This window comes from Callospermophilus lateralis, chromosome 10 (genome assembly GCF_048772815.1).
Source record: "Callospermophilus lateralis isolate mCalLat2 chromosome 10, mCalLat2.hap1, whole genome shotgun sequence".
Lineage (NCBI taxonomy): Eukaryota > Metazoa > Chordata > Mammalia > Rodentia > Sciuridae > Callospermophilus > Callospermophilus lateralis.
In genome coordinates, this window is record NC_135314.1 from 58605223 (window position 1) to 58628360 (window position 23138).

General features: G+C 38.6%; 1 protein-coding gene across 1 annotated transcript in view; it reads right to left on the minus strand.

Annotated features, from left to right (window-relative positions):
- Positions 1-6988: 6988 nt before the first annotated feature.
- Positions 6989-23138, minus strand: part of Cfap91 (cilia and flagella associated protein 91) — a 45234-nt gene continuing 29084 nt past the window's right edge. Inside the window, exons 11-17 of the mRNA XM_076868513.2 lie at positions 19709-19825; positions 18164-18235; positions 16357-16503; positions 13508-13729; positions 10677-10825; positions 10026-10117; positions 6989-7149 (exon numbers count right to left, since the gene is read on the minus strand). Coding sequence (XP_076724628.2) covers positions 6989-7149; positions 10026-10117; positions 10677-10825; positions 13508-13729; positions 16357-16503; positions 18164-18235; positions 19709-19825 — 960 coding nt within the window. The remainder of the gene's footprint in view (positions 7150-10025; positions 10118-10676; positions 10826-13507; positions 13730-16356; positions 16504-18163; positions 18236-19708; positions 19826-23138) is intronic.

Here is a 23138-nt window from a genome sequence, read left to right on the forward strand (position 1 = left end):
TGGCTCCTTTCCTGCCTTTGGTTATTCCCACCTTTTGGCCATGTAGGCAGATGAGAGAAGCAGGATGAGAAGAAAGGAAACCCGAAATCTATAAAGGGGCAAGATACCGCCCCACTCCCTTAGGCACCAGCACTGAGCCCTATCCTCTCCCGAGAAGTCTTGAGAAACTGATGTGACCATTTTTTGAAAAACCAGTTACTACCTCAAGGCCTGTCTAGAGGGAGTGGGTGTGACCTTGTCCTTGGAAAAACCCACAGAGCTCTCCTAGGCACATACCCACCCTCCTGAGTTGTTTGTAAATAACAGGAGAGATCTCAGGAGCCTGGTGTCCCCGACTCAGTCAGGCTAGGTGAGGACCCATAGCAACCCCCTAGCAACCACCAATCAGAGTGAGACAGGGAACATATCTGAAATGCCAGGTGACCCTCCCAGTAGTTTCGGTGATTGATAACATGATTAGGCCACCCTGCAGTTCAAATGTATCCACCACTTGAACTCACCAATCATCCTTACCCAACTTGTTCCCGCCAGTTAATGTGCTAATCAATGTTAAGAGTTGTTGTTTGATTTTCCCACAGTGTGGAACGATTTACTGTGTGATGTTGTGATGCATAAAGTATCCCCCCAAAACCTATAAATCCTCACTGAAATAAGGGTCAGGACTTACTCCTTGGTACCCCTTCATCGGAAACGGTTGTGAGTCTACGCCCAAGCTTGCAACAAAGACTCTTGTGTGATTGCATCGGATTTGCTCCTGGAGGTCTATTGGGGTCCCACAAATCTGGCATTACAGTCTCTCTTTCTCTGTTCTGCCTTTTAAATAAATTTACTTTTTGCTCTTGCCTCAGTGTTTCTTGAGTGTTTAATTTTAAACATCAGGGGAACAAGTGTTATAGTTAAAGCAACGTCCCGGTTTCATAAACTGACTTCCAGACCACTCACGTATAATTGAATCAAGCCTTTATTGAAGCGTACCGGTGGCGACTGACCAGAACATAAAGCTGTTCCCCAGATCAGCCCCAAACAATTGCAAGGGCACTCCTTATAAGCCTGAAAACTGCAAAAGGGACATTTGGGGGTCCAGCCATTGCAAGCAAGCCAGGTTACAGAAGCAGGACAGTGCAGTCAGGGGGCCAGATGCTTAGCCAATCACAATTAGCCCAGTTACCCCAGTTACAGAAACAATGCCCCGTTAGGTAGTTCCGTATTCTTAAGGGTTTCTAGAGCAAAAGGAAAAGAACAACTTGCCCCAGCATGACCCTTCTACTTGGCATGGTTGTTTTACAAAATGGAGTTAAAAAACAAAATGGAGTCACTTTGGCTTGACTGTCACACAAGGACCTGATCCTGATTTTCAAGACCAGTTTCACTGCTACCATGTGCCCCAGATTCAACGCAGTTACAGAGAATGTTTGCCTGACTGGGTTTAGGTCTTGCTTCTTCATTCTATACCCCAATTCCACCTTTGGAAAGGGAATTTTTACTCCATGACAATTATATATATGCATAACTTGTTTTTTTATTTTTACAGGGGCTCACAGCCAAGAGTTTGCCTGGAGTCTCTGAGGAGACTTTGGACTTGAGTTTTTAGGCTATGCTAGAACTGTTAAGACTATGGGACTCTTGGAGATGCACTAAATGCATTTTGTATTGTGAGATGGACATGATCTTTTGGGAGCTAGGGTGGAATGTTATGGTTTGGATATGAGGTAACCCCCAAATCTCCTGAGTTAATGCAGGAATTCTTAGAAGTAAAATGATAAGAATGTGAGATCTGTAACATAATCAATTCATCCTAGTTTGAATGGACGGGGTGGTAACTATAGTCAGATGGGGTGCCCTGGGAAGATGAAACTTACTTACTCTGCTTCCTGACTGCAATGAATGGAGCAGGTCTCCTCCATCACACCCTTCTGCCATGATGTGCTGCCTCAACTTGGGCCCAGTACAATGGACTGAGTCAATCATGAACTAATCCTCTGATCTGTGAGCCAAAATAAACCTTCCTTCCTCTAAGTTGTTTTTGTCAGGTATTTTGTCACAGCAATACAAAGTTGCCCAACATAACTGGTTTTAGAAAATTTGTATTTCACATAACTTCCCAATATATTATTCATTCTTTCAGAGTTAAGTTTTGGGAATCAATGGTCCATGCCAACTCTCCCTTTCTCCATTCCTAAAACATTATGTGATAACAATCTAAATCTATTCTTCTATTTTTTCTGTATTTTTTCCCTTTTTATCTCTGCACTTCTTTTTAAAAATTCTTTTACTTTTATTTACTCTTATTAGTTATATATGACAGCAGAATGCAATTCAATTCATAATACACAAATGAGCACAGTTTTTCATGTCTCTAGTTGAACACAAAGTAGAGCCACACCATTTGTGTCTTCATATATGTACTTAGGGTAATGATGTCCATCTCATTCCACCATCTTTCCTATGCTCATACTTTCCCTTTCGCCTCCCTCCCCTTTGCCCTTTCTAAGTTCATCAATTCCTCCCATGTTCCCCATCCCATCCCTATTATGAATCAGCATCCTTATATCAGAGAAGACAGTCAGCATTTGGTTTCGAGGATTGGCTTACTTCACTAGCATTATATTCTCCAACTCTATCCATTTATCTGCAAATGCCATGATTTTATTCTCTTTTATTGCTGAGTAATATTCCATTGTGTGTGTGTGTGTGTGTGTGTGTGTGTGTATCTCACATTTTCTTTATCCATTCATTTACTGAAGGCATCTGAGTTGGCGCCACAGTTTAGCTATTGTGAATTGTGCTGCTATAAACATTGATATGGCTGTGTCCCTGTAGTATGCTGTTTTTAAGTCTTTCGGGTATAAACCGGAAGTGGAATAGCTGGGTAAAATGGTGATTCCATTCAAAGTTTTCCAAGGAATCTCCATACTGCTTTCCAGATTGGTTGTACCAATTTGCAGTCCCACCAGCAATATAAGAGTGTGCCTTTTTCCCCACATCCCCACCAACACTTCTTTCCAAATATTTTCTTTTGACCTATCTTTTAATTAACTAGTTTTATCTTTGGGTGTAAGTACTCTGCTTTTAAATCTACTTGAGTTTTTCATTTTGGTTACTGTGTGTTTAAATTTTAGAATTTCTCTTTTCTTCAGATGTGCTATATCTTTTCTATTATTTCTAGTTCTTTTGACAATTTCAATTCATCCCTTTAAACATGCTCAGGATACCATAACAAAATACTGTAGACAAGTGGCTTAAACAGTGAAAATTTACTTCTCACAGTTCTGGAAGCTAGAAGTCTAAGATCAAGATGCAAGATGGTCAATTTCTGGTTGAGGTCTGTCTTCCTGGATTGTAAACAGCTTCCTTATGACTATGTCCTCACATGGAAGGCAGAGAGAGAGGGAGAGGGAGAAGAGAAACATAGTATTCTGCCTCAGCCCCCACACTCCACACCAGAATTCATGTCCTGCAAAACACATCCATTCTATCCCAACAGTCCCAAAATCCTAACTTGTTTCAGTATCAATCATAAAATGTAAAATTCAAAGTCTCAATTAAATATCTAAATCAGAAATGGGTGAGACTCAAGGTACAATTCATCCTGAGGCAAAATTCCTTTCCACCTGTGAGTCTGTGAAACTGACCAGTTAGGCACTTCCAGATTACAAAGGTGGGACAGGCATAACATAGATATTCCCATCCCCACAGAAGAAGCTGGAGGAAGAAGGGGTGATGCATTCCGAGCAAATCCAAAATGTAATAAGGCAAACTGCACTGGATACTAAGGCTCAAGAATAGTCTTTTTTTTTTTTTTTTTTCCTCAATACCCTGTCTTCTACACCCATAGTCCCAATGGCTTTGTGGGGTGGCCTTTGCCCTTTGACTCTCTGTGGGGGTCCTGTAACATATCAGTTCCTGGCTGTGTGTGTGGGTCCTGCCCAGTAGCTCCTCTGGACTGAGGTCCCATTCTGTGGCTCTCTGAGCCAGGGTCTACTAGCAGGTCCCACCTCTAAGGCTCTGATTGGAGGCTCTCTGGACCGTTGAAACTGAAGTAATGGTCTTGATGATCTCAGAATCATACATTTACAGGTGAACTACAAACGCTCAGAAAAGATGATCAACCAATAAATCAAATGATTAGAACATGAAGCTTAGTTACCTTAGAAGTATATATTCCTCTCTATCGTCTTGCAGAGGGAAGAAGGGTAGTTGTGAGGTTACTTAGTAAAACACAGGGAAAAGGGAAGTAGGCATGAATCACTGATTTAAATATATACCTTAAAAGTAAGCTTTAAGACATGGCAACAGAAACAACAGATGATAGAAACAAATCTAAAAGGATCTAAAATATCGGAATCATTAGACACAGACTTTAAAAATAACTGTGTTTACGGATATGGGCTTGTTGCCTTCTAGAACTGTAAGAAAATAAATTTTTATGATTTCAGCCACCTGCGTCTATGGTATTTTGTTATGGAAGTCCCAAATGAGGTCATTTTCCTCTGTTCTTGAAGAATAGTGCATTGTCATAGCCTAATAGTTCTCTTTTCCTACACTGTCCAATCCAAGAATTAAAATATAATTATAATACATAATATAATAATTATAATGTAGTCTTCCTTAATTTCATCCTGTTTCTGTCTCCTTCAGTTCAAACTGATAGTGTTTCCTGCTCATATAATCTCATAAATGTTTATCAAATTGTTGTTCAACATTGTTTAAATATCCTTAGTATTCTCATCAAAACAAGCTCTCTCTCTCTCTCTCTCTCCAATATATATGGGTAATTATGAGTGTAATGCATTCCACTATTGTCATGTATTTAAAAAATAAATTTAAAAAATATAGAAAGACTGAAAATTTTCCAAATCCTCAAGTTCTGGCTCTTTTTTTTTTTTTTTTTTTAACAATTTCTTCTTCAATTTATCTCTTGCCTTTCATGTTTATATAAGTAATGAGAAAGAATCAAGGCTACACTCTTTTAATATTTTGCTAAAAATCTCCTTAGCTAAATACCTAAATTTATTGCTTACAAATTTCTACCTTCTGTAAAACATTAAACACAGTTTAGTGAAGTCCCTTGACACCTTATAACAAGGGTCACCTTTTATCCAGTTTCTAATAATACATTGCACATTTCCATCTGAGATCTCATTAGAATTACCTTTAGTGTCAGTATTGCTAGCATCACTACAGAACTCTTCTAGGCTTTACCTATATCCCGTTACAAAGCCACCCCCCACATGTTTAGGTGTTTATTACGGCAGCACATGCTATGTATGGTTCCTGCTAATAAGGTGTCCCTTCTCCCATATTAGCGCAGAAATATTCAGAGGTAAAATGATTGGATTGTGAGACCTGTAAACTAATCTGTTCCTCCTAGTTTGAAATAAACGGATTGGGTGATAACTGTAGGCAGGTGGACATGGTGGAAGCATCCTTAGGGGTGTGCCCTTCAAGTTTACATCCTCCCTACAGCCCTTTCCTCCCTCTCTTGCTGTGCTTCCTGACCCCACTGTGAGCTGAAGAGTTATCATCCGCTAGGCCTGTCCCCCATGGTATGCTTCCTCACTTTGGGCCAGAGCAATGGAGGTGGCTGTCAATGGACTGAGACCTCTGAAACCATGAGCCCCAAATAAACTTTCCCTCCTCTAAGTTGTTCCTGTTGGGTGTACTGGTCACAGAGATGTAAAACAGCACTCCACTCCTAGTACCAGAAGCCTGTCTTAGTCATCTGAGGCTTCCGTAGCAAAATACCACACACAGACTGGGTGGCTTAAACCACAGAATTTATTTTCTCCCAGTTCTGGAGGCTGAAAGTCCATAGCAATAAACATATGACACTTTATATTTTAAACCTGTACCTAATAATTCCAATATTTTAGATCCATTTAGGTCTGTTTTCATTGTAGGTTGTTTCTGCTGCTTTTTTTAAGTTGTTGTATCTCCTCCTGTACTTTGATATTTATTGCATTCTAGATATTATATATAAAAAATATTTGTAAAAATAAATTGAGGTCTAGGGTCTTGTTCATTTTCTCCAAATAAAAATTAAGTTTTATTTCTAACAGTTTTCTTCACATAATAAGAATCAAGAATATCCTTGAACATGGAGCCTCCATGACAACAACAGAGATGTACCTGTGTACTTGTTATATTTTATTTAGTAACCATGCAAATAAGCACACACTCAGACTTATTCCAAATATCCTTCTATTTTAATGGACATTCACTTGAAAATATCACTTGACTCTTTTTGTTCTTCAATTGACTTTTGAGTCTGTCCCTGCCCCACCCCCACCCTCATGAAGCTTATAAGCTAAGGCAGTTCCTGTCCCCACAACCTGAATCTCTTTTTTCTTGTACCTGCGCATAACCTGGGGACTAAATAAAATAGGCATGTTAATAAAATATAAATAAAACAGAGGTGTGTGGGTATGGCGGGAACTACAGGCGGAGAAGTGTCTGCTGTTGCCCTGCAGGAAGCTGTTTCCTTTCTTATATTCTGCTGTGTAGAATCAACCGAATGAGGCCTGAGTTTGTCTTGTGAGTATGAATGTTTAATTGAGACTCATTCCGACTCCTGGCAGACACTGCAGAAGTGGCTGAACTGGGCAGGCTCCATGCCTTGTGCTGTGCTTACAGTTAGCATGGTGCATTAGGGTACAGCACGCCCCTCTCCATCAGAAGAAGCTTTTAAAGACAACCCTTACATGTTCTGTAACTTTATTTGTGATAAAGTATAGTTACATGTTAAAAGAACCCACAAAAAAATTTAGAGGCCTGTTTTTTAGATTGCAAGAGTACAAATTCTGTCATAATAACTGTAATAACTTCAGCCAGTAGGTATATAACCTAGATGAAATGTGCCAATTTAAATGGAAGCTCTTTATTTTCTTAAACAATGGACAATCTATTCACACTGTGCTTGTTAGAGCACAACACAATGCTGAACGATGCTCCTCCTCTGCTTTTTCCAAATGGAAAAATCAAACTCACCTTAGCTGCTGTTCTTATTTTGAGTTCCTTCCTTGGGTAACTTGTCAGCATTTGAGACCTCATCTTTTGGTCGCTCAACAAATTTCCGCTGGACCATGGCTTCTGTGTGCTGATGGATGATCTGATGGGCTGCAAGAATATGTTTCCGCTGTGCATTCCTCACTGAGCAAAAGGGACAGAAGAATTTTTTCTCTGAAAGTCTGAATGAAACCATTCCCAAATGTTTATGTAGTGACAAAAATGATCATTTTGTGAATCACATATTTTCTGACTTAGAGCTGATTGGGGTTACTAACAATGCTCTGCTCTCTGTTTTAGAAGGACATCTTCCTAAGTAAAAGGTAAAGCAAACCCATCCCTTATTTGTTGCTATTCCTTCTATTCACGTTCTTTAATTTAGTTGTCATTTCCTCCACTGCAGACATGCCTCCACGTCACACCTCCATAGCTTTTCTCACTTGGAAAGACTGCACTCCAAACCCTAACCTTCTGCAAAACCCAGCTCAAGTTCCAGCTCCCCCAGGAAGTCTGCTCTATTAGGTCAGACCTTTTATTTTGCCATTTCCCACAATTGCATTTGTATCAACATTGAAGCACTTCATTTGAGTTACATTTTCTTTTCTTCTAACATTATAAATGATTGATTAGTCTTAATGAGACTCTTGTCTCACACTTCTCTTTGAACCTTAGTTCCTATGTGGAGTTTTGCTTATTAATGATAAATGTCTGGGCTCATGACTATAGAAGGTGGTCCCAGCTCCAAATTCTAAGAATATTTGTAATCAGGGCTTAGTATAGATAATGTTAAGCACCTAGACCTTTGGAAAGGTCAGAGGTGTTGATGTTGATGATAATGACAATGATGTTAACAGTTAGCTTTTTTCCTTACTTTTTGCTAGGCACTATTTTAAGCAATTGACATATGAGTAGTCATTTAATTTTCCCACAACCGTAAAAGAGAATATTATTAATATCCTCATTTTTCAGAAGAATCATAGACACAGAGAGATTAGTTAATTTATCCAAAATCATACAGCTAGCACAGGACAGTAAGAAGTACTATGGATTTTTTGCTATTTAGGTATCAGCTACTTTATACAGGGTAATTCATTCAGCAGTTTTACTACACTTCACAGTAGTATGGTCCAAGAAGTGGGTGCTTTGGAGCCATACAGACCATGATTCAACTCTGCAAGTCATGTGTTTCCAAACACGTGAAAAATTAGAATTCCTTCACAGCTGTTGCAAGAAATTGAGATAATATACATTTTCAAATGCTTAATGCACTGCTTTTTGCAACTTAGCATGTATTTAAAATGTCACAGTTATTGTTATTTTATATCTATATACATATCTCTTTAAGGTCTTTCTGATTTTATCAGCTTTTTAAAAAGTGAAATATCTCAACATGGCCTTTATATAATAGCACCTTGACTTTTGGTAAAGAGTATACATAATATATAACACATTTGGCAATAATCTCTTATTTCAAAGAAGAAACAGGTTCCTAGTGTACACTCACTGTCCATATGGCTTTTTTCAATTTGGCATAAACATAAAGAGAAGAGACTAAGGACTTGGGCAACTTGCCCACAGGATTTCCTCCATTCAAGTTCCTCCTCCAGATCTTTCCCTCAGCCCTAGGAGGAGGTGCAGGAGGGGATCTCAAACTAGTAAATATTAAACCCACTCTTTCCCTGTGTCCTTGAATTCCTCCAAGTAGAATAGCTCTGAAGCAGGCTGATCTCACTTTGGACCTGGGTGAAGTAGAAAGGAGTTATATATTTTCTTAAGGATCTAGAAAACCTAAGGTCCCTTTTATAATGTAAGATGATACAGAAAAACACATTACTTGGTCTGAAAATTAAACTTCATACACTATGAAGATAGATATGGCACTATCATAACTGTTGCTGGGAGTAAGAATTAGAACACTCCTTTTGTGGGACAGTTATGTAGAGTCTATCAAAAGGTAAAATGCACATACCCTATTTCCCAGTAGTTGTACCACTAGGAATTGACTCTCAGAAGCATGGCCAGGGAACATATAAAATATACTGGTTACAGCACTGTTAGTAATAGAGAGCCACACTGGAAACACTGAGTGCCTATCACTAGAGAGGACTGCTTTTAAAATTACACAACAGCCTTGTAAGAAGGAAAATATGGTGACTCTTTGTCCTGATGTGTTAGGCCTCTACCATTTTCTCTATCCTTGATTAAGCAATCAAATATTGCACAGTTTTCTGCTTTAAATCTGTCCAGAAGTTCCCTGCATAATCCCAAAAGCTTCTGCATTGCTATTTCACCTGAATATTGGTCTTGTCCTGATTGCAGCCCTCCCTCTAGGATCAGGCGTCTCACCAATAGTCTCACAGTTCTGGAAGAATCTTTTACTTTTCTTTTTTTCTCTCTCTCTCTCTCTCTCTCTCTCTCTTTTTTTTTTTTTTTTAGCTGTAATTGGACATAATACCTTTATTTTATTTATTTATTTTTATGTGGTGCTGAGGATCAAACCCAGTGCCTCACATATGCTCGGCAAGTACTCTACCACAGAGCCACAACCCCAGCTCCCAAATATGCCATTTTTGAATATGATAAATTGGAGACCTTTATACTTAGGTACAGGTCCAGAGGAAATACAGTATCTGGGACTCAGGCAGAATAGCAGAATAGATACAGACTTTTGGGGCACCACCAGTTTTTAATACCCATAGTTTATGTTTCCCTGCTACAAAAGGCCATCACAGTTTGAGCCACAGAACACACTTCTTCTTGGAACTAGGAACCTCCTTTTAAAGAAGGCTGGATCTTGATACTCTGTCAAGCTTGTTAGAACTGCATCTCATCTCTACTACAAGTGACTAAACTCTGCAGTCAGACAACAGGAAAAGAATTTATCGAGTTCTGAAACAAGAAAACTCAGTGCTTCTTCAGAAATTCCCTGTATTTCTGTTAAATTCTAAATCTCTGGGGATTTTGAAAATAATTTACATCATTTTAAAAAATCCTAAAGTGAAGCATTTTTATCAGTTTACCTTTTTCTTTGACAAACTCTTTTTGCACCTCTGGAATCAAAAAACTATAAACCAACTCGGCAACAATCTCCTCTGACTGAAGATATGTTCGACTGAAAAAGAAAAAAAAAAGTTAACTGTTTCCTTTGTTTTTCACTTGAGCTGATGTCACTTAGATCTTCCTTGCATGTATGAACAACTCCACTGCCTAAATTCTGTCTTGACCTTTTCCTTGACTGAATGATCTGAAATACCACATTCCTAATGAGCTTAATTCCATGGAAAATCTGGATTTGACCCTGTCCTTCATTTATTGGCCTGGTAGGACGGGAATGTTAGAACTACAGATTACACATAGAAGCCCAAAACCTTGGGATCAAATCCAAATAATGTTGCACAAACACATGTCCACATTGTTTTCATGCTTCTGAGTATTCTAAAAGTACATAGTATGAAAATAACCCAGATCACAGAGGGTAACTGAGAATTCCAATGCTCCCACCATACAGTGGTATAGTCATGTTGACTTGTAAAGAGTCATGATGATAAAACAGTAGACATCGAAGCACAAATTATATTTTTGTTTCTCGTTGGTGGCGAAATCTTAAGCTCCTGAAAAATTACATGAGTACCAGCAAATGGACTGTCCTTCTATAATCTCTTGGTGCATACCGGTTTTCCATTTCATAAGCGATGTCATTGATTTCCTCAGCCATCTTCTCAATTTCTTTTCTGGCCTGTTCTTCTGCAGTATTCTCTTCAGTACTCAGTATTATGTCTTCCAGATATGAGGATACAGTACTTTGATGAACTTTAACCACCTGCAAAGAGCAAAAGTATACCTACTGACTAACAATAGCTATTATAAAAAGGAAAAGACCAAAAAAATAGACAAACATTGGTTGATGGTTTTCTAGCACATGTATTTCATTCATTAAGTCAATAGTTCCTTCTCTTTCTCATTCACCAACCGACTCATTCTGGGCAGCCCCTACCCATTGAGAAATATGTCTTTTACTTGGGGGTGGGTAATATAGCACCACAGGAAGATCACAGGCTTCAGCTCAATAACCCTGGTTTGGTTTCTGCCTTTGTCTTTATCAACAGCGTGACATAGCCAACCTTCCTATCTAACTGTAGTAGAGGCTAGCACATTTCCCTATATCCTTTCTGTTTTTCCTCTTAAATAACAGAACCTCTGGATTTCAGCTGGGCAAACAGGTACCTAGAATAAAGACTTCATTTCCTAACACCCATAGGAACTGGACACGGCCATATGATAAAATTCTAACTAAGACAATATATGCAGAAGTTATGTGTGTAACTTCCAAAAACAGTTCTTAAAGGGAAAGTTCTACCTTCTTTTTTCTTTCTTATTTCATGGGGACATAATGCTGGTACATAAGTAGTCACCTTAAATTGCTACATGGGCCATAACCTAGGGGGCAAATAACAGAAAGATGGGAAGATCTTGTGTCTCTGAAGAACTTACTGAACTATGCCAACATTCTTGGGCTCCTTTCCTTCTTTTTAAAATTTTCCTGAACTCTTGAAATGGAATACAGATTTTAAAATGTGCAGAGTACACATAGGTACAATATGGTGAGTTAGGCCAGCGTTGATGTAGTCACAGCTAGTACCTCAGAAGGACATGACTGCAGACCCTTTTCATTTCAATGACTGTCCTAGTAAACACCTCCTATGCTTTGTAATTTTACTCCCTAAGCGTGCAACCATAAGTGTATGGTTTGGTTATGAGGAGTCCCCCAAAAACTTATGTGTTAATTCAGGAATGTTCAGAAGTGAAATAGTTAGATTATAAGATCTGCAACCTCATCAGTGGATTAATCCACATGGTGGATTAATAATTTGAATGTATTACTGGATGGTAATTGTCAGTACTTGGGCATGACTGGAGGAAGTAGGTCACTGGGGGAGTGCTGCTGGGGGTTGTATTTTGTCCCTGACTCCCCACTCTCTGTTTCTGCTTCCTGGCTGCCATGAGCTGAAGCTTTCCTCCACTGTGCCCTTCCACCATGATGTTCTGCCTCCTCTCAAGCCCAGAGCAATGAGGTCAGCCAATCGTGAACTGAGTCTCTGAAACTGTAAGCCAAACTTTTCCTCCTCTAAGTTGTTCTTGTCAGGTATTTTGATGAAATACTGAAATAAATTTTGTCAGTGATGAAAACTGACTAATACAATAAGCAATGCCTTTTGGCCTGTTTGACAGGTATTTACACAGGAAAGCATCAACTGCTACATACTGAGTTTTGTTACATATTCTGTCTCCTCAGTGGATTGTGAGTTTTTTTGGAGTCAGGACAGTTTTCTATTTCATGTCTGGATATTTCTTTGGAATTGAGATAATGCCTAGGACTCAGTAACAACCCAGGACCTGTTTCTTGACAGGCACTGCAGCACAAGACTGAGTATGTGATACTGAACATGTACCTATATGACACCAACTTTGAACCCTTAGGCCTTCCCTATGGGAGTATCTCAGTGACAGTTCAGTATAGTATCAACCAAATGACCAACTAACCAAAATGTACTTGCTCAATGTCTAGTAGGACTGGGAATCTATGCTATTGTTAGAGAAGGCCCAGAGCAAATATACAATAGCTTGCTGTCATAGAGGAAGCAAATCACACCTATATGGAACAGACAGCTGGATCATAAAAAAGTAGAGAGGTGTGTGCTCTTCTCACAGTAATATATGTTCTGTGTGTCTTTATAAATAGGTACATTTCTGGACACGTTTGTGCTTGTAAGTGTATGAATGAATAAAGAAACACAGATGGCTATGTATGTGTCCATGTGTGCTCCTCCTTGTATTTGCTAATTGTGCACACTGGGTTAATTTTTGTGAATTTTTTTCTGTATGTACCTGCAAAAGTGTGATTGTATTTAAAGATTCTTTATATCTTATATATGCAGCTATTAAAATAACTCCATTCAGCTGTCCTGAGCAAATTTAAATTGAAGTCCTGATTCTACCCCTAAACTTATTCTCTCAACTCACCTACCTCAGAAAAGAGGACCATCACCTTTCAGTTGCTTAAGCCCTAAACTGGGCACCATACTTGATTTCTGTTTCTTCCTCAGGCTCCACTACTTCAACAGCTTCCTTCCCAGTCTCTCTGTTCCCACTCTGTCCTTCCTCCCACCTCTTCTCCATTCAACAAGCAGAGTAACCTCTTTAAAATGTGTCACTGGGCTCCATTTGCTTCCTTCATGGAACTGCTGCATTTTCTAATTCTACACTTATATGCATGTTTTATGTTTCTCAACTTCCAGGGAGAAGGGCCTCTGTCTGCCTTTTGTCCTCCAAAATACCCCACAGTGTCTTTGCACATTTCCTGGCATATAGCAGGAACCCAGTATATATTTGCTGAATAAAATGAAAAACAAAAAAACCCAATGCCATTTCTTGTCATGGGAGTGCTTTAGTGTAACTTTGCTGTTTCCGGGGGATTTCCATGCCCTGGGCTTCCCCTGCTTGCCTCCTTAAATATCTGGTCCTCCTCACGCAGGCGCCTTTGTTCCACCTGGCGACGACCACTCTCTTCGGCTTCTCGCATCCGCCGCTGACGCTCTGCCAACATGGCAAAGGCATGGATCCTCCTCTCTTCCTGTAGTCTCACCAGCTCTTTGGACAGGAAGTCTAGCATGTCAGCTAGAGCCCTTCCTTCAAGCCCAGCCAAATGGTTTTCAACCAGTGACACCTTAAAAGTAATAATACAACTTTATTATTTAAAAATAATAATACAACAAATTCCACTATGAATGTGGTTATCAGAAGTGCTGGTTTACTCGGAACTCTGACAGTCACTTCACTGTTCAAAGGCAGTTGGTTTCTATTAGGAATGTTATCTCTCAATTGACCCCATCCCAAGCATCCTTACCATGAAAACTTATTATAGACTCAGACAGAGAAAGTAGATTGTTCTGTCAGTCACTGATGGATCACAGTCCTTGGATTATGAAGAGGATTTAGGGAACATTTCTGTTAGCAACCACACAAAATGTATTTTTCCTTTCAATTTGATTCAGAAGGGCAAGTATATCTTCCCAGACATGAAGGGAAATGTCAAAGTTCTTATTAAAACTGGAGTTTAACAAAATAGAATCTCCTAGAAATTCCCTCCTGATACCTTTTAATTTTTAAATGTCTGATCCTTTCACACAAGTTGGAGGAGTTTTAAGATCTCAGATAAGATGAAAGTAGAAAACTTAGGTACTTTTTAGTCTTTTTAATAACTTCAAAGCCATTAACAACCATCTTTGAAACAGCCCAGGGAAAAGCCTGAATGTCTATGGGATCACTGAGGTAGAACAAGGGATCATGGAGCTCCTGGCCAGGAGGAAGCCAGAGTGCCCACAGTACCTATTTACCAGGTCCTGGTTTTGACACATGGAGAAGAAAAGTGCTTAAGATGAGTTATCCTGTGTAACTTCATCCTGCTCCCTCCCTGGTCCTCAGGAAGAAGGGGAAAGTGTTCCTCTTCCAGCCATATGCTGCCTTAATGTTTACAGTTTTCCCTCTGCTCAGCTCCCCTCCTGGTTTGTATCTGAGGGAAAGGATACTCACAGGTCTCAAAGGCAATGTGGCTATGGGTGAGACTGTCAGTCAAATGTAGCTGTTGGCCCTAACATCCCCATCCTCACCCACCTTCTAGCCTATACGTACCTTGTACCTCAAAGTTCAACTTCACTTAGTTGAAATTTGAGCTACATGAGGGAGTGAAGGAAAGAAAAGGCATAACTAGAACATTTCACTACTTCATTTATAACCACTGAACATTCAGCCCAGAGGTCACAAATAAATTCTGTGTCTCCAATAAACATAAGATCCCTCATCTGGAGGCAGATGCAACCATTAAGGTCCTAAGATGGCTATCTGTTCATGTCTGGCCTCCTTCTTCAGCAAGAAATTTGAGTATGCTCAGGTAGGACAATCTAATATGAAAATAGTAAAAAATATTTAAGAAAGTGATTCTGCTGTGGTTATAGCATGTAAGGTATCACATAACTGGTAATTGTTTATTTTCTGGACAGCTTTCCAGACAGAGAAGGAGGAAAGGGTATATGTGAGGTGCTCTTCCCTTGGGCCCCTGCAGATCAGTGGGATACATCTTCCTAGTATAGCTGACTGTAAGTGGCCCTTGGCTAAGTGACAGCTTTCCCCATGAATGCCTCCCTTCACTCTCAGCTGACTTCATCAGCCATGTATATATCCACCAAATGGGGAAACTTAATTGACAAGCCCATTGGCTTAGCTGCCTCTGCTGAAGTCCACCATTATCAAAAACCATGAAGGGCCAAGAGGCCATTTTCCCACCCAGAGTCTCAGGATTTGGTGCACTCATGTCTAGATATTTCTAGGACTCAAGGATCTCTCGATTCAGATGCTCCAGTGTCCACGTTCTCCTTGTCTTTCTCTGGTCCCTTTGTGAGGTCTCACAGCTTGTGACTTTCTTACTTCCTCCCTCCCAATCCCCTCACCTGATCTCCCAAGCTCAGTAACCATTTATGGCACCAATGTCATGTAAAAGAAGTAGAGTTGTGGTCATTTCCAAACTGTTTGCCATTTGTGCTCAATTCCCACACGGCACAAGAGTTATGTACATTACTAAGGTGGGTCAAGTTAACTTGGCTTACAACAAACTTTAGTCTTACCACACTAAACTTTGCAAATTGATTCTCAGATTGATTCAGAGGTAAGTGGGAAAGGGAATTAAAGTGCATCTATATTAAAGTCAATGACATTAAAAAATGTGTACATAGACAAACACTGAAGAGAACAGAAAAAATTGACATTTGTTGGTTTAGAGCTGCAGTTCTTAGCTGTGTCAGGTGTCAGAGAGACAGGTCAGATGAAAGTCACCAAATACCATACTAGGTAGTAACATTTTTAACCCGCATGTGCTGTATATGGCTACAAAATGCAAAAATAAGTGCTGATATTTTAAAATCCCATTTCTCACTTTTTCATGTTGTTTTTATTATTTATTCTGCTTGGTCCTCACCAACTGAAATGCAGTATTTACCAATATTTAGGAAAGAAAAAAATCTTTAAGTTGAAAAAAGTGCATTTATCTTTGTTTTAGGAATTCATCTTCTCTCTCCCTATCCCCTTCCCCCTTTCTCCCTTTCTTTCTTTTTTTCTTTTTTTGCAAATAAAGATAAAAATACCATATTCAATTCAGTGAGAGCTTAATCCCAAATTATGGACCACAGCAACATTGTTTAAAATGTTGAGAGAGTGCTGGGGGATATTCTGTAACATTTCATTTATTATTATTAAAATATCACTTGTGCAATAATAAAAACAAGAAAGAAAAGGAAGAACCTTGTGCTCGTGCAAGTTTCTCTGCCGTTGTAAGGCCAGGGTCACTTGCTTCTCGGCTTTCTTTACCAGTTTTTCATCCTCCTGGAGTGCGTGGCTGGTGCGCAGCTCCTGGATCAACTCCAGTCGCTTTTCTTTCCCTTCAAACATCTGTGGCAAATCAAATCAAAGACAAGCTGGCAGGTTACCATCCCCTTTTTCCCAGCACTAGGAGCTTCACAAATGTGAGGCACTTGTGAGCAGAGAGTTCTTTCCTGGCTTTTAGGCAGGTGGGATCCACAGAGCTAGAATTTGTTTCCCTTTTCGATGCTTCAGGGGCTCAAACAGAGAAAGGCAAGACAAGGTGACAAATATAGGGTCACAGTAAGAAACTAGAGCCTTCCCCGCAACTTCAGGTGCTCCTTCCCTAAGAAACCTGGGGGCAGCATTTTTCATGGTCATGTTTTCATTTCCAAAAATGTGCCCCTGGTTTGTAAGACACAGGCTGCAGTTTGAATTCACCTGCAGCACTCCTCCTGGGAAGTACTGAAGGGAGAGTAAAGAATACAGATGGAATGCAAGTCACTCCCTCATCTAGCTTCCCTGAAGTTACTCCATGGATCAAAGTTCTTTAGGGGTAAAACTATCTGGAGATTTAAATCAGCTTTTTTTTTTTTTTTTTTTTAAGGTAAAGTGTGCCTGCTCCAGCTGCACAATAATCTGGCTAAGCCTTTACAGTCAGGAAGACCAGAGTTGAACTGGCTGGTAGTGAACTAACCCGATCTCAAACTCAGATTACTTGCCTATAAAATGAGATTCCTGATAGAAAAACAAACAAAAACAGAGCAAAACATACAACAATGTCAGAATATAATAGGGGTTCTTTTATGGTTTAGATACTAGGTGTCCCCTAAAAGCTCATGTGTGAGACAATGCAAGAAAGTTCAGAGTGAAATGATTGAGTTATGAAAGCCTTAACCTAATCAGTGCATCAATGCCCTGATGGGGATTAACTGGGAGGTAACTGTAGGCAGGTAGGTTGTGGCTGGAGGAGGTGGGTCACTGAGGGCGGGCCTTTGGGGTTTACATTTTGTCCATGATGAGGGGAGCTCTCTCTCTCTCTCTATCTCTTTCTTTCTGTCTCATCTCTGTCTCTGTTCCTCCCCGTCTCTCTGTCTCTGTCTCTGTCTCTGTCTCTCTCTGCTGCCTGGTTCCGTGTCCTGAGCTGCTTTCTTCCTCCACAGCTTTCTGCCATGGTGGTCTGCCTTACCTGGGGCCCAAAGCAACAGAGTCGGCTGGCTATGGACTGAGACCTATAAAACCATGAGCCCCAAATAAACCTTTCCTCCTCTATGTAGTTCTTGATTGGTCTTTTGGTCAGAGCAATAAAAAATGACTAAAACAAGTTTAAAAGGGAAGTTATCTCTATGAGCTATGTCATTTATAACACAGGTATTGTTAACTACGCAAATTCAAATAACTGTTATGAGTCAGTGGAAAATTAGGGAAGCCATTTAATTTGTAATACTTTAACAGTCAAAATTCAGGTGAGAAATTTCATTGAATAAGTAATTCGAGGGATGAAATAAGTTTCACACTGCCTTATTTACAACTGTGGCAAGAAGTAGTCATGTCCTTCCACTCCTTAACACTGTGTCACCCACCTGGACAAACAACAGCACTAGAAGGAGATGGGTAGGTGAATTAAAAGACAGCTGAACGGGATAGCAGGACGCAAGAGGGAATTCATTCCAGCCAACCAAGCACATATGCATTCTAAAAGTCTCATTCTCAAAGGAGAAACACAGGGCCTGTAGTTGGACCTACACACCATGTTCTGAACGACTCTACCCCGGAGCAAGCTTTGAAGGTAGATCACAGCCATTTCTATGTCTTCTTCTTCCTGAAAGAACAAAGGAAGAAGAACCAAGCAGCTTGATAAGAGCAGCAGTCCAAGCATCAAATATTTTTTGAAGATTTATTTCAAGGAAGAAATGACACTAGATGCCAGAAAGATTTAAAGAGAAATAAAGCACAGTCTCTACCCTCATTGAATATGTAGTACTTCAAACAATGTTACTTAATGTATCATTAACATTATTCTTTTTTCGTCATAAACATCATTACCAGATCATATTAAAGCCAAAAAATGATAAGACTACCATGCTGTCCCTTCAAATGATGCCATTTCCAAAAGAAAAAAAAAAAAAAAACTTTCTTGAAACAACAAGTATTGCTTGAATTATCCTTTTAGCATAGTATTTTCATGTTTGATCATGAGCTAGTAAAGAATACAACTCTGTTGTCCATGTTGCAGGGAGATACTTCTCACAGGAATTTAGCTAAACTGGTAAATTTCAGAATATACTGCATAAGTCAATCTACAAAAATCACCTTAAATAATTCTGTGCAAAAAGCAGAAAGATCAGGATCTGGAAATCTAACCAAGGTGCCTTTCAGTGTCAAAGAAAGTAACAGCCTGATGGGAGCGCAAACCCCTAGAGCCCAAAGATGTGCAGCCAAAGGCCTGCATGACGTCCAGAAAGGGGCAGTGCGGCCAGTCAGTGGGAGTGTTTCAGTCCCTCCACGGAGGCCACACGGGTCATCACAGGTGGTGACAGGCATTCATGAGATCTCTTGTCAACCCTACCCTGACGTAGCACACCTTCTGAACACAGGTGGACATTTTGTGGGGACTTGCCCTCCACGCAGAGATTCTGTGCTGGCTAGGCAGAGGGAGAGCCCAATCTACCTGGAAGTTTTGTTTCTCTCAATAAATAACTTTTTTTTAACCAACTGTGGTATCTTTCCCAAGTTGAGTTTAATGAGAAGTAGCCCTGGTTAGGGAGACTCGCCCAGAAGCCCGTCTGTCCTTAGGATTTCTGTAGCATTTCCTTCCTCCTTGACTCCCCAGTCCTTGGCCACTCACGTGGGAAGAGAGACAGTAGGGTAACTGATCATCTCTCAATCTTCTTTTTCAACTTGGCATTTGAAAGATTACCTTCTGATTCCTATTTTCATCAGAAGAGCTTTCATTCTTTCTGACTTTATTCTTGAAAAAGACTGGGTTTATATTTCATTCACTATGCTTAGTTTTATGTGTAGCTGATGCTTAGTATATGAGAATAAAATAAATAAAGATAAATAAATAAAATAAATTTTAAAAAATAAAATCAACTTTAAATCAGAGCCTGACAGAACAAATGTGTTTTTTCTGTATAGTTCCTTGCCTTAATAAATACGTAATATCAATTTAAAAAATCAGAGCTTGAGAAACTAACACTCTTAAATTAGATTTGTTTCCAACCCAAACTATCCTGAAATGAACTGATTACAATACTGAATTCTGCATTTCAAATAAAAGTTTCAAACTTACATTGGAACTCATTTCCAAGGTTGGAGTTGGAAGCCGAGGCTCAGGTATGGGGTTTCTTTGAAGGAGGCGCAGAGGTTTCTTTGGTTCCAGACCTTTACTCTTCTTTTCCAACAGTGCCTGAAATAATGCCAACTAATGTCATCCCTTTTCTTTGTATTTTCCTCCACTAACAGATAGAGGCTGCAGATCTGAATATCAATCAGAAACAATATTTCTATGGCTATGCTGGGTCAGCTTGAGAAAGTACAAACTGGGGTGTATACATTTCCCATGGGGTGCTGTGATACTCCTAAGGAATGGGTAACCACTGAATAAATATGGCACGTATTCTTAGTGTATCTATTTTAATAAAAGATTTGGGAGGTTTAAAGGATTTTTTGGGTGTGTGTGTGTGGTACTGGGTATCAAACCCAGGGCCGTGCACATGTTAGACAAGTGCTCTACCACTGAGCTACAATCCCAACCTATTATGAGTTTTTAAAAGGTTCTGTCTTATGTGCACACAAGCAAAATTCCAACTCCTGTTTTTCCACATGAGCTAATTTGCTGTATCACATGAATGTCTGAGCATTAGGAAATTTTGCTATGCAGCAAATGATTGAAATATTTGGTATGTCTTATTGTTTCTAGGGAAACTGAAGCACATTCGATGGCAATTATCTCAAAGTGGAGAAGAGATCTTTTCTTTGGCCTTAAAATCTGAACATTCAGATTCTTAAAAAATTATCTTGTTTCCTAGTGAGAGAGTATATGTATGTTTGTATTTTGACATATCTTTTTAAAATTTTTAATCACTAAAAGTCCTCAAATAACACATAATATAAGATTTTGCTCATTGGTTCTATTTTGACCAGAGGTGAATATTTTTAAGTTAAAAGAAGGAAAAGTTCTGCTTGTTATTTTAAAATCATACTTCAGTTAATTTTTCATCATATAATAAACTTTAAATTATATTTTTCTTAAAAACATAGATAAACACTGTTTTAAAACACACACACACACACACACCCTGAAACTGGTTTAAAAAAATGCAAAAATTATGGGTAAAATTTAAAACCATCTAACTGTAGTTGTAATGGAGCCTCTGAGTTTGCCCAAAATAAAACTGACAGCAAATATATATCAGCTCTACAATAACCACAACTGGTGACTCCACAGAAATCAGCAGCAGTCTAAAAGCAATTAATAATTTATGAAGTCTTGAGGGAAGAGTCCTGAACCCTACCACATGAAACTATTTCAAAACCAATCATCCATAACCAATTATGTACATAAGGATGTGGGAAACGGCGTTTTTGAATATGCTAACATTGATAAATCATTTACATAAGAGCATTTGGCAATATCCACAAAATTATAAGTACACGTACATTTGTGGTCCAGAAATTCCAAGTCAAGGAATTTATCTTCTAGATATGTTCACACATGTGCCAAGTTATATGCAAAAAATGTCACTCACTGCAGTGTAGTGTTGTTGTCTGCGTTTTTGTTTTCAGTACTTGGGGTTGAACCCAGGTGCACTCTACCACTGAGGGCACCCCCTCTTTTTACTTTTTATTTTAAGACAAGGTCTGGTAAGTTACCCACGTGGACCTTGAAGCTCCTGCCTCAGCCTCCCAGGTAGTTGGGATTACAGGTGTGAGGCACCATACCTGGTTTGCAGCATTAGTTACAATCTAAATATCTATCAAAAATGCATTTTTGTACATTTATACCATGACATAGCATGAAAGTGTGAAAAACGATAAGAAAGTTTTTCTGGTAATAATGACATAAATCGATTTCTGAGATATATTAAGTAAAAAATGCAAGGGTAGAACAGCACACTTTATCTATTTACATGTGGATTATAAAGAATTCTAAAAGAGACTTATCTGTGTTTAGACATATTTGCTAGAACATATTTAAAAATGTACTAATGTTCATGAACATGTATGCTTCTGTGCAGGTATATGTTTAAATACACTCACATATATGTACACATATACAGATATTTGCTCGTATCAAATCTCTCTGAAAGGACATGCGTGAATCTAATTACATGAGTTTCATCCAGAGACAGAACTACATGACTGAGAGACAAGTATGTAAGAAAAACAGGTTAATATTCTTAAATAACTCATGAATTTTGAACTATGTGATATGTTGCTTAGTCAACAAATTAATTTTAAATACAAGAAAAAATAAAAAATATCCAAAATTTTTTTAAAAGAAAAAATTCTCAGAACTGTTACAATTAAAAGAAAATTATTTGGTCAGGAAATCCAATTAAAATAATAATCAAACAAAAATGCAATTTTCTTTAATCTCAGACTCATAATTGCCTACAAAAGTGGAGCTGAGGGAATGAGTATGAATGAACATGAGAATATTAAAGAAATCTTCTTACCAAACAATACATTTTAATATGCTCAAAAGACAAATTTAAAGAACTTATTTTCACAAAGCATCAGAAATATATTCCAGCTTAAATTTCTACCAAAATGGCCTGAAAATACTGCACTTGGCAATGCTTTTACGTTTTTCTGAATATTTCTCCTCCATGATTTCATGACTTAGCTCATAAAGTATTTTTTAAAAAACCTCTTATCCATGGAGAAACAAAGATAAGAATTATAGCAGATTTCTAGTAAGAAACAACGCAAGCAAGAGGAAAGTGGAGTAAAATCTTTGAAGAGTTGGAAGAAGAAAGAAAACAAATTAGAATTCTATTCTCAGCAAAATCACTCTTTGAAACTAAAATATATATATCAAAATCAAAACTCTGTATTTCAAAGGATATTATTAAGAAGATGAAAAAGACAACCCACAGAATGGGAGAAAACTTTGTAAATCACATATCTAATAAAGGTCTAGTCTCCAGAATATATAATGAACTCTTATAACTCAACAATTTAAAAAAAAATTCTTAAATGGATGAAGGATCTAAATAGACATATCTTCAAAAAAGAGATCTAAATGAGTAGCAGGTACTCAAAAAGATGCTTGATATTATTAATTATTAGAGAAATGTGAATCAAAACCACAATGAGATATCACATCACACATACTGGAATAGCTATGATAAAAAGATAGACAATAATAAATGATGGAGAAACTGGAACCCTCATACATTGTTGATGTGAATATAAGATAGTCCAGTCACTTTGGAAACAATCCAGCAGTTTCTCAAAAGTAAAACATAAGTTACTGTAGGACCCAACAATCCCACTCCTAGAGATATGCCCAAGAGAACTAAAAACATGTCCACACAGAAACTTGAACATAAAAGTGCACAGTAACACTACTTGTAAAAGCCAATACTAGACACGATTCAAATATTCATCAGCTGATGAGTGGATAAATAAAATGTGGTATATCTATGCAATGGAATATTATGCAGTCATAAAAAGAATGGAGTAATGAGATGTATAGGAATGTGGACTGATCT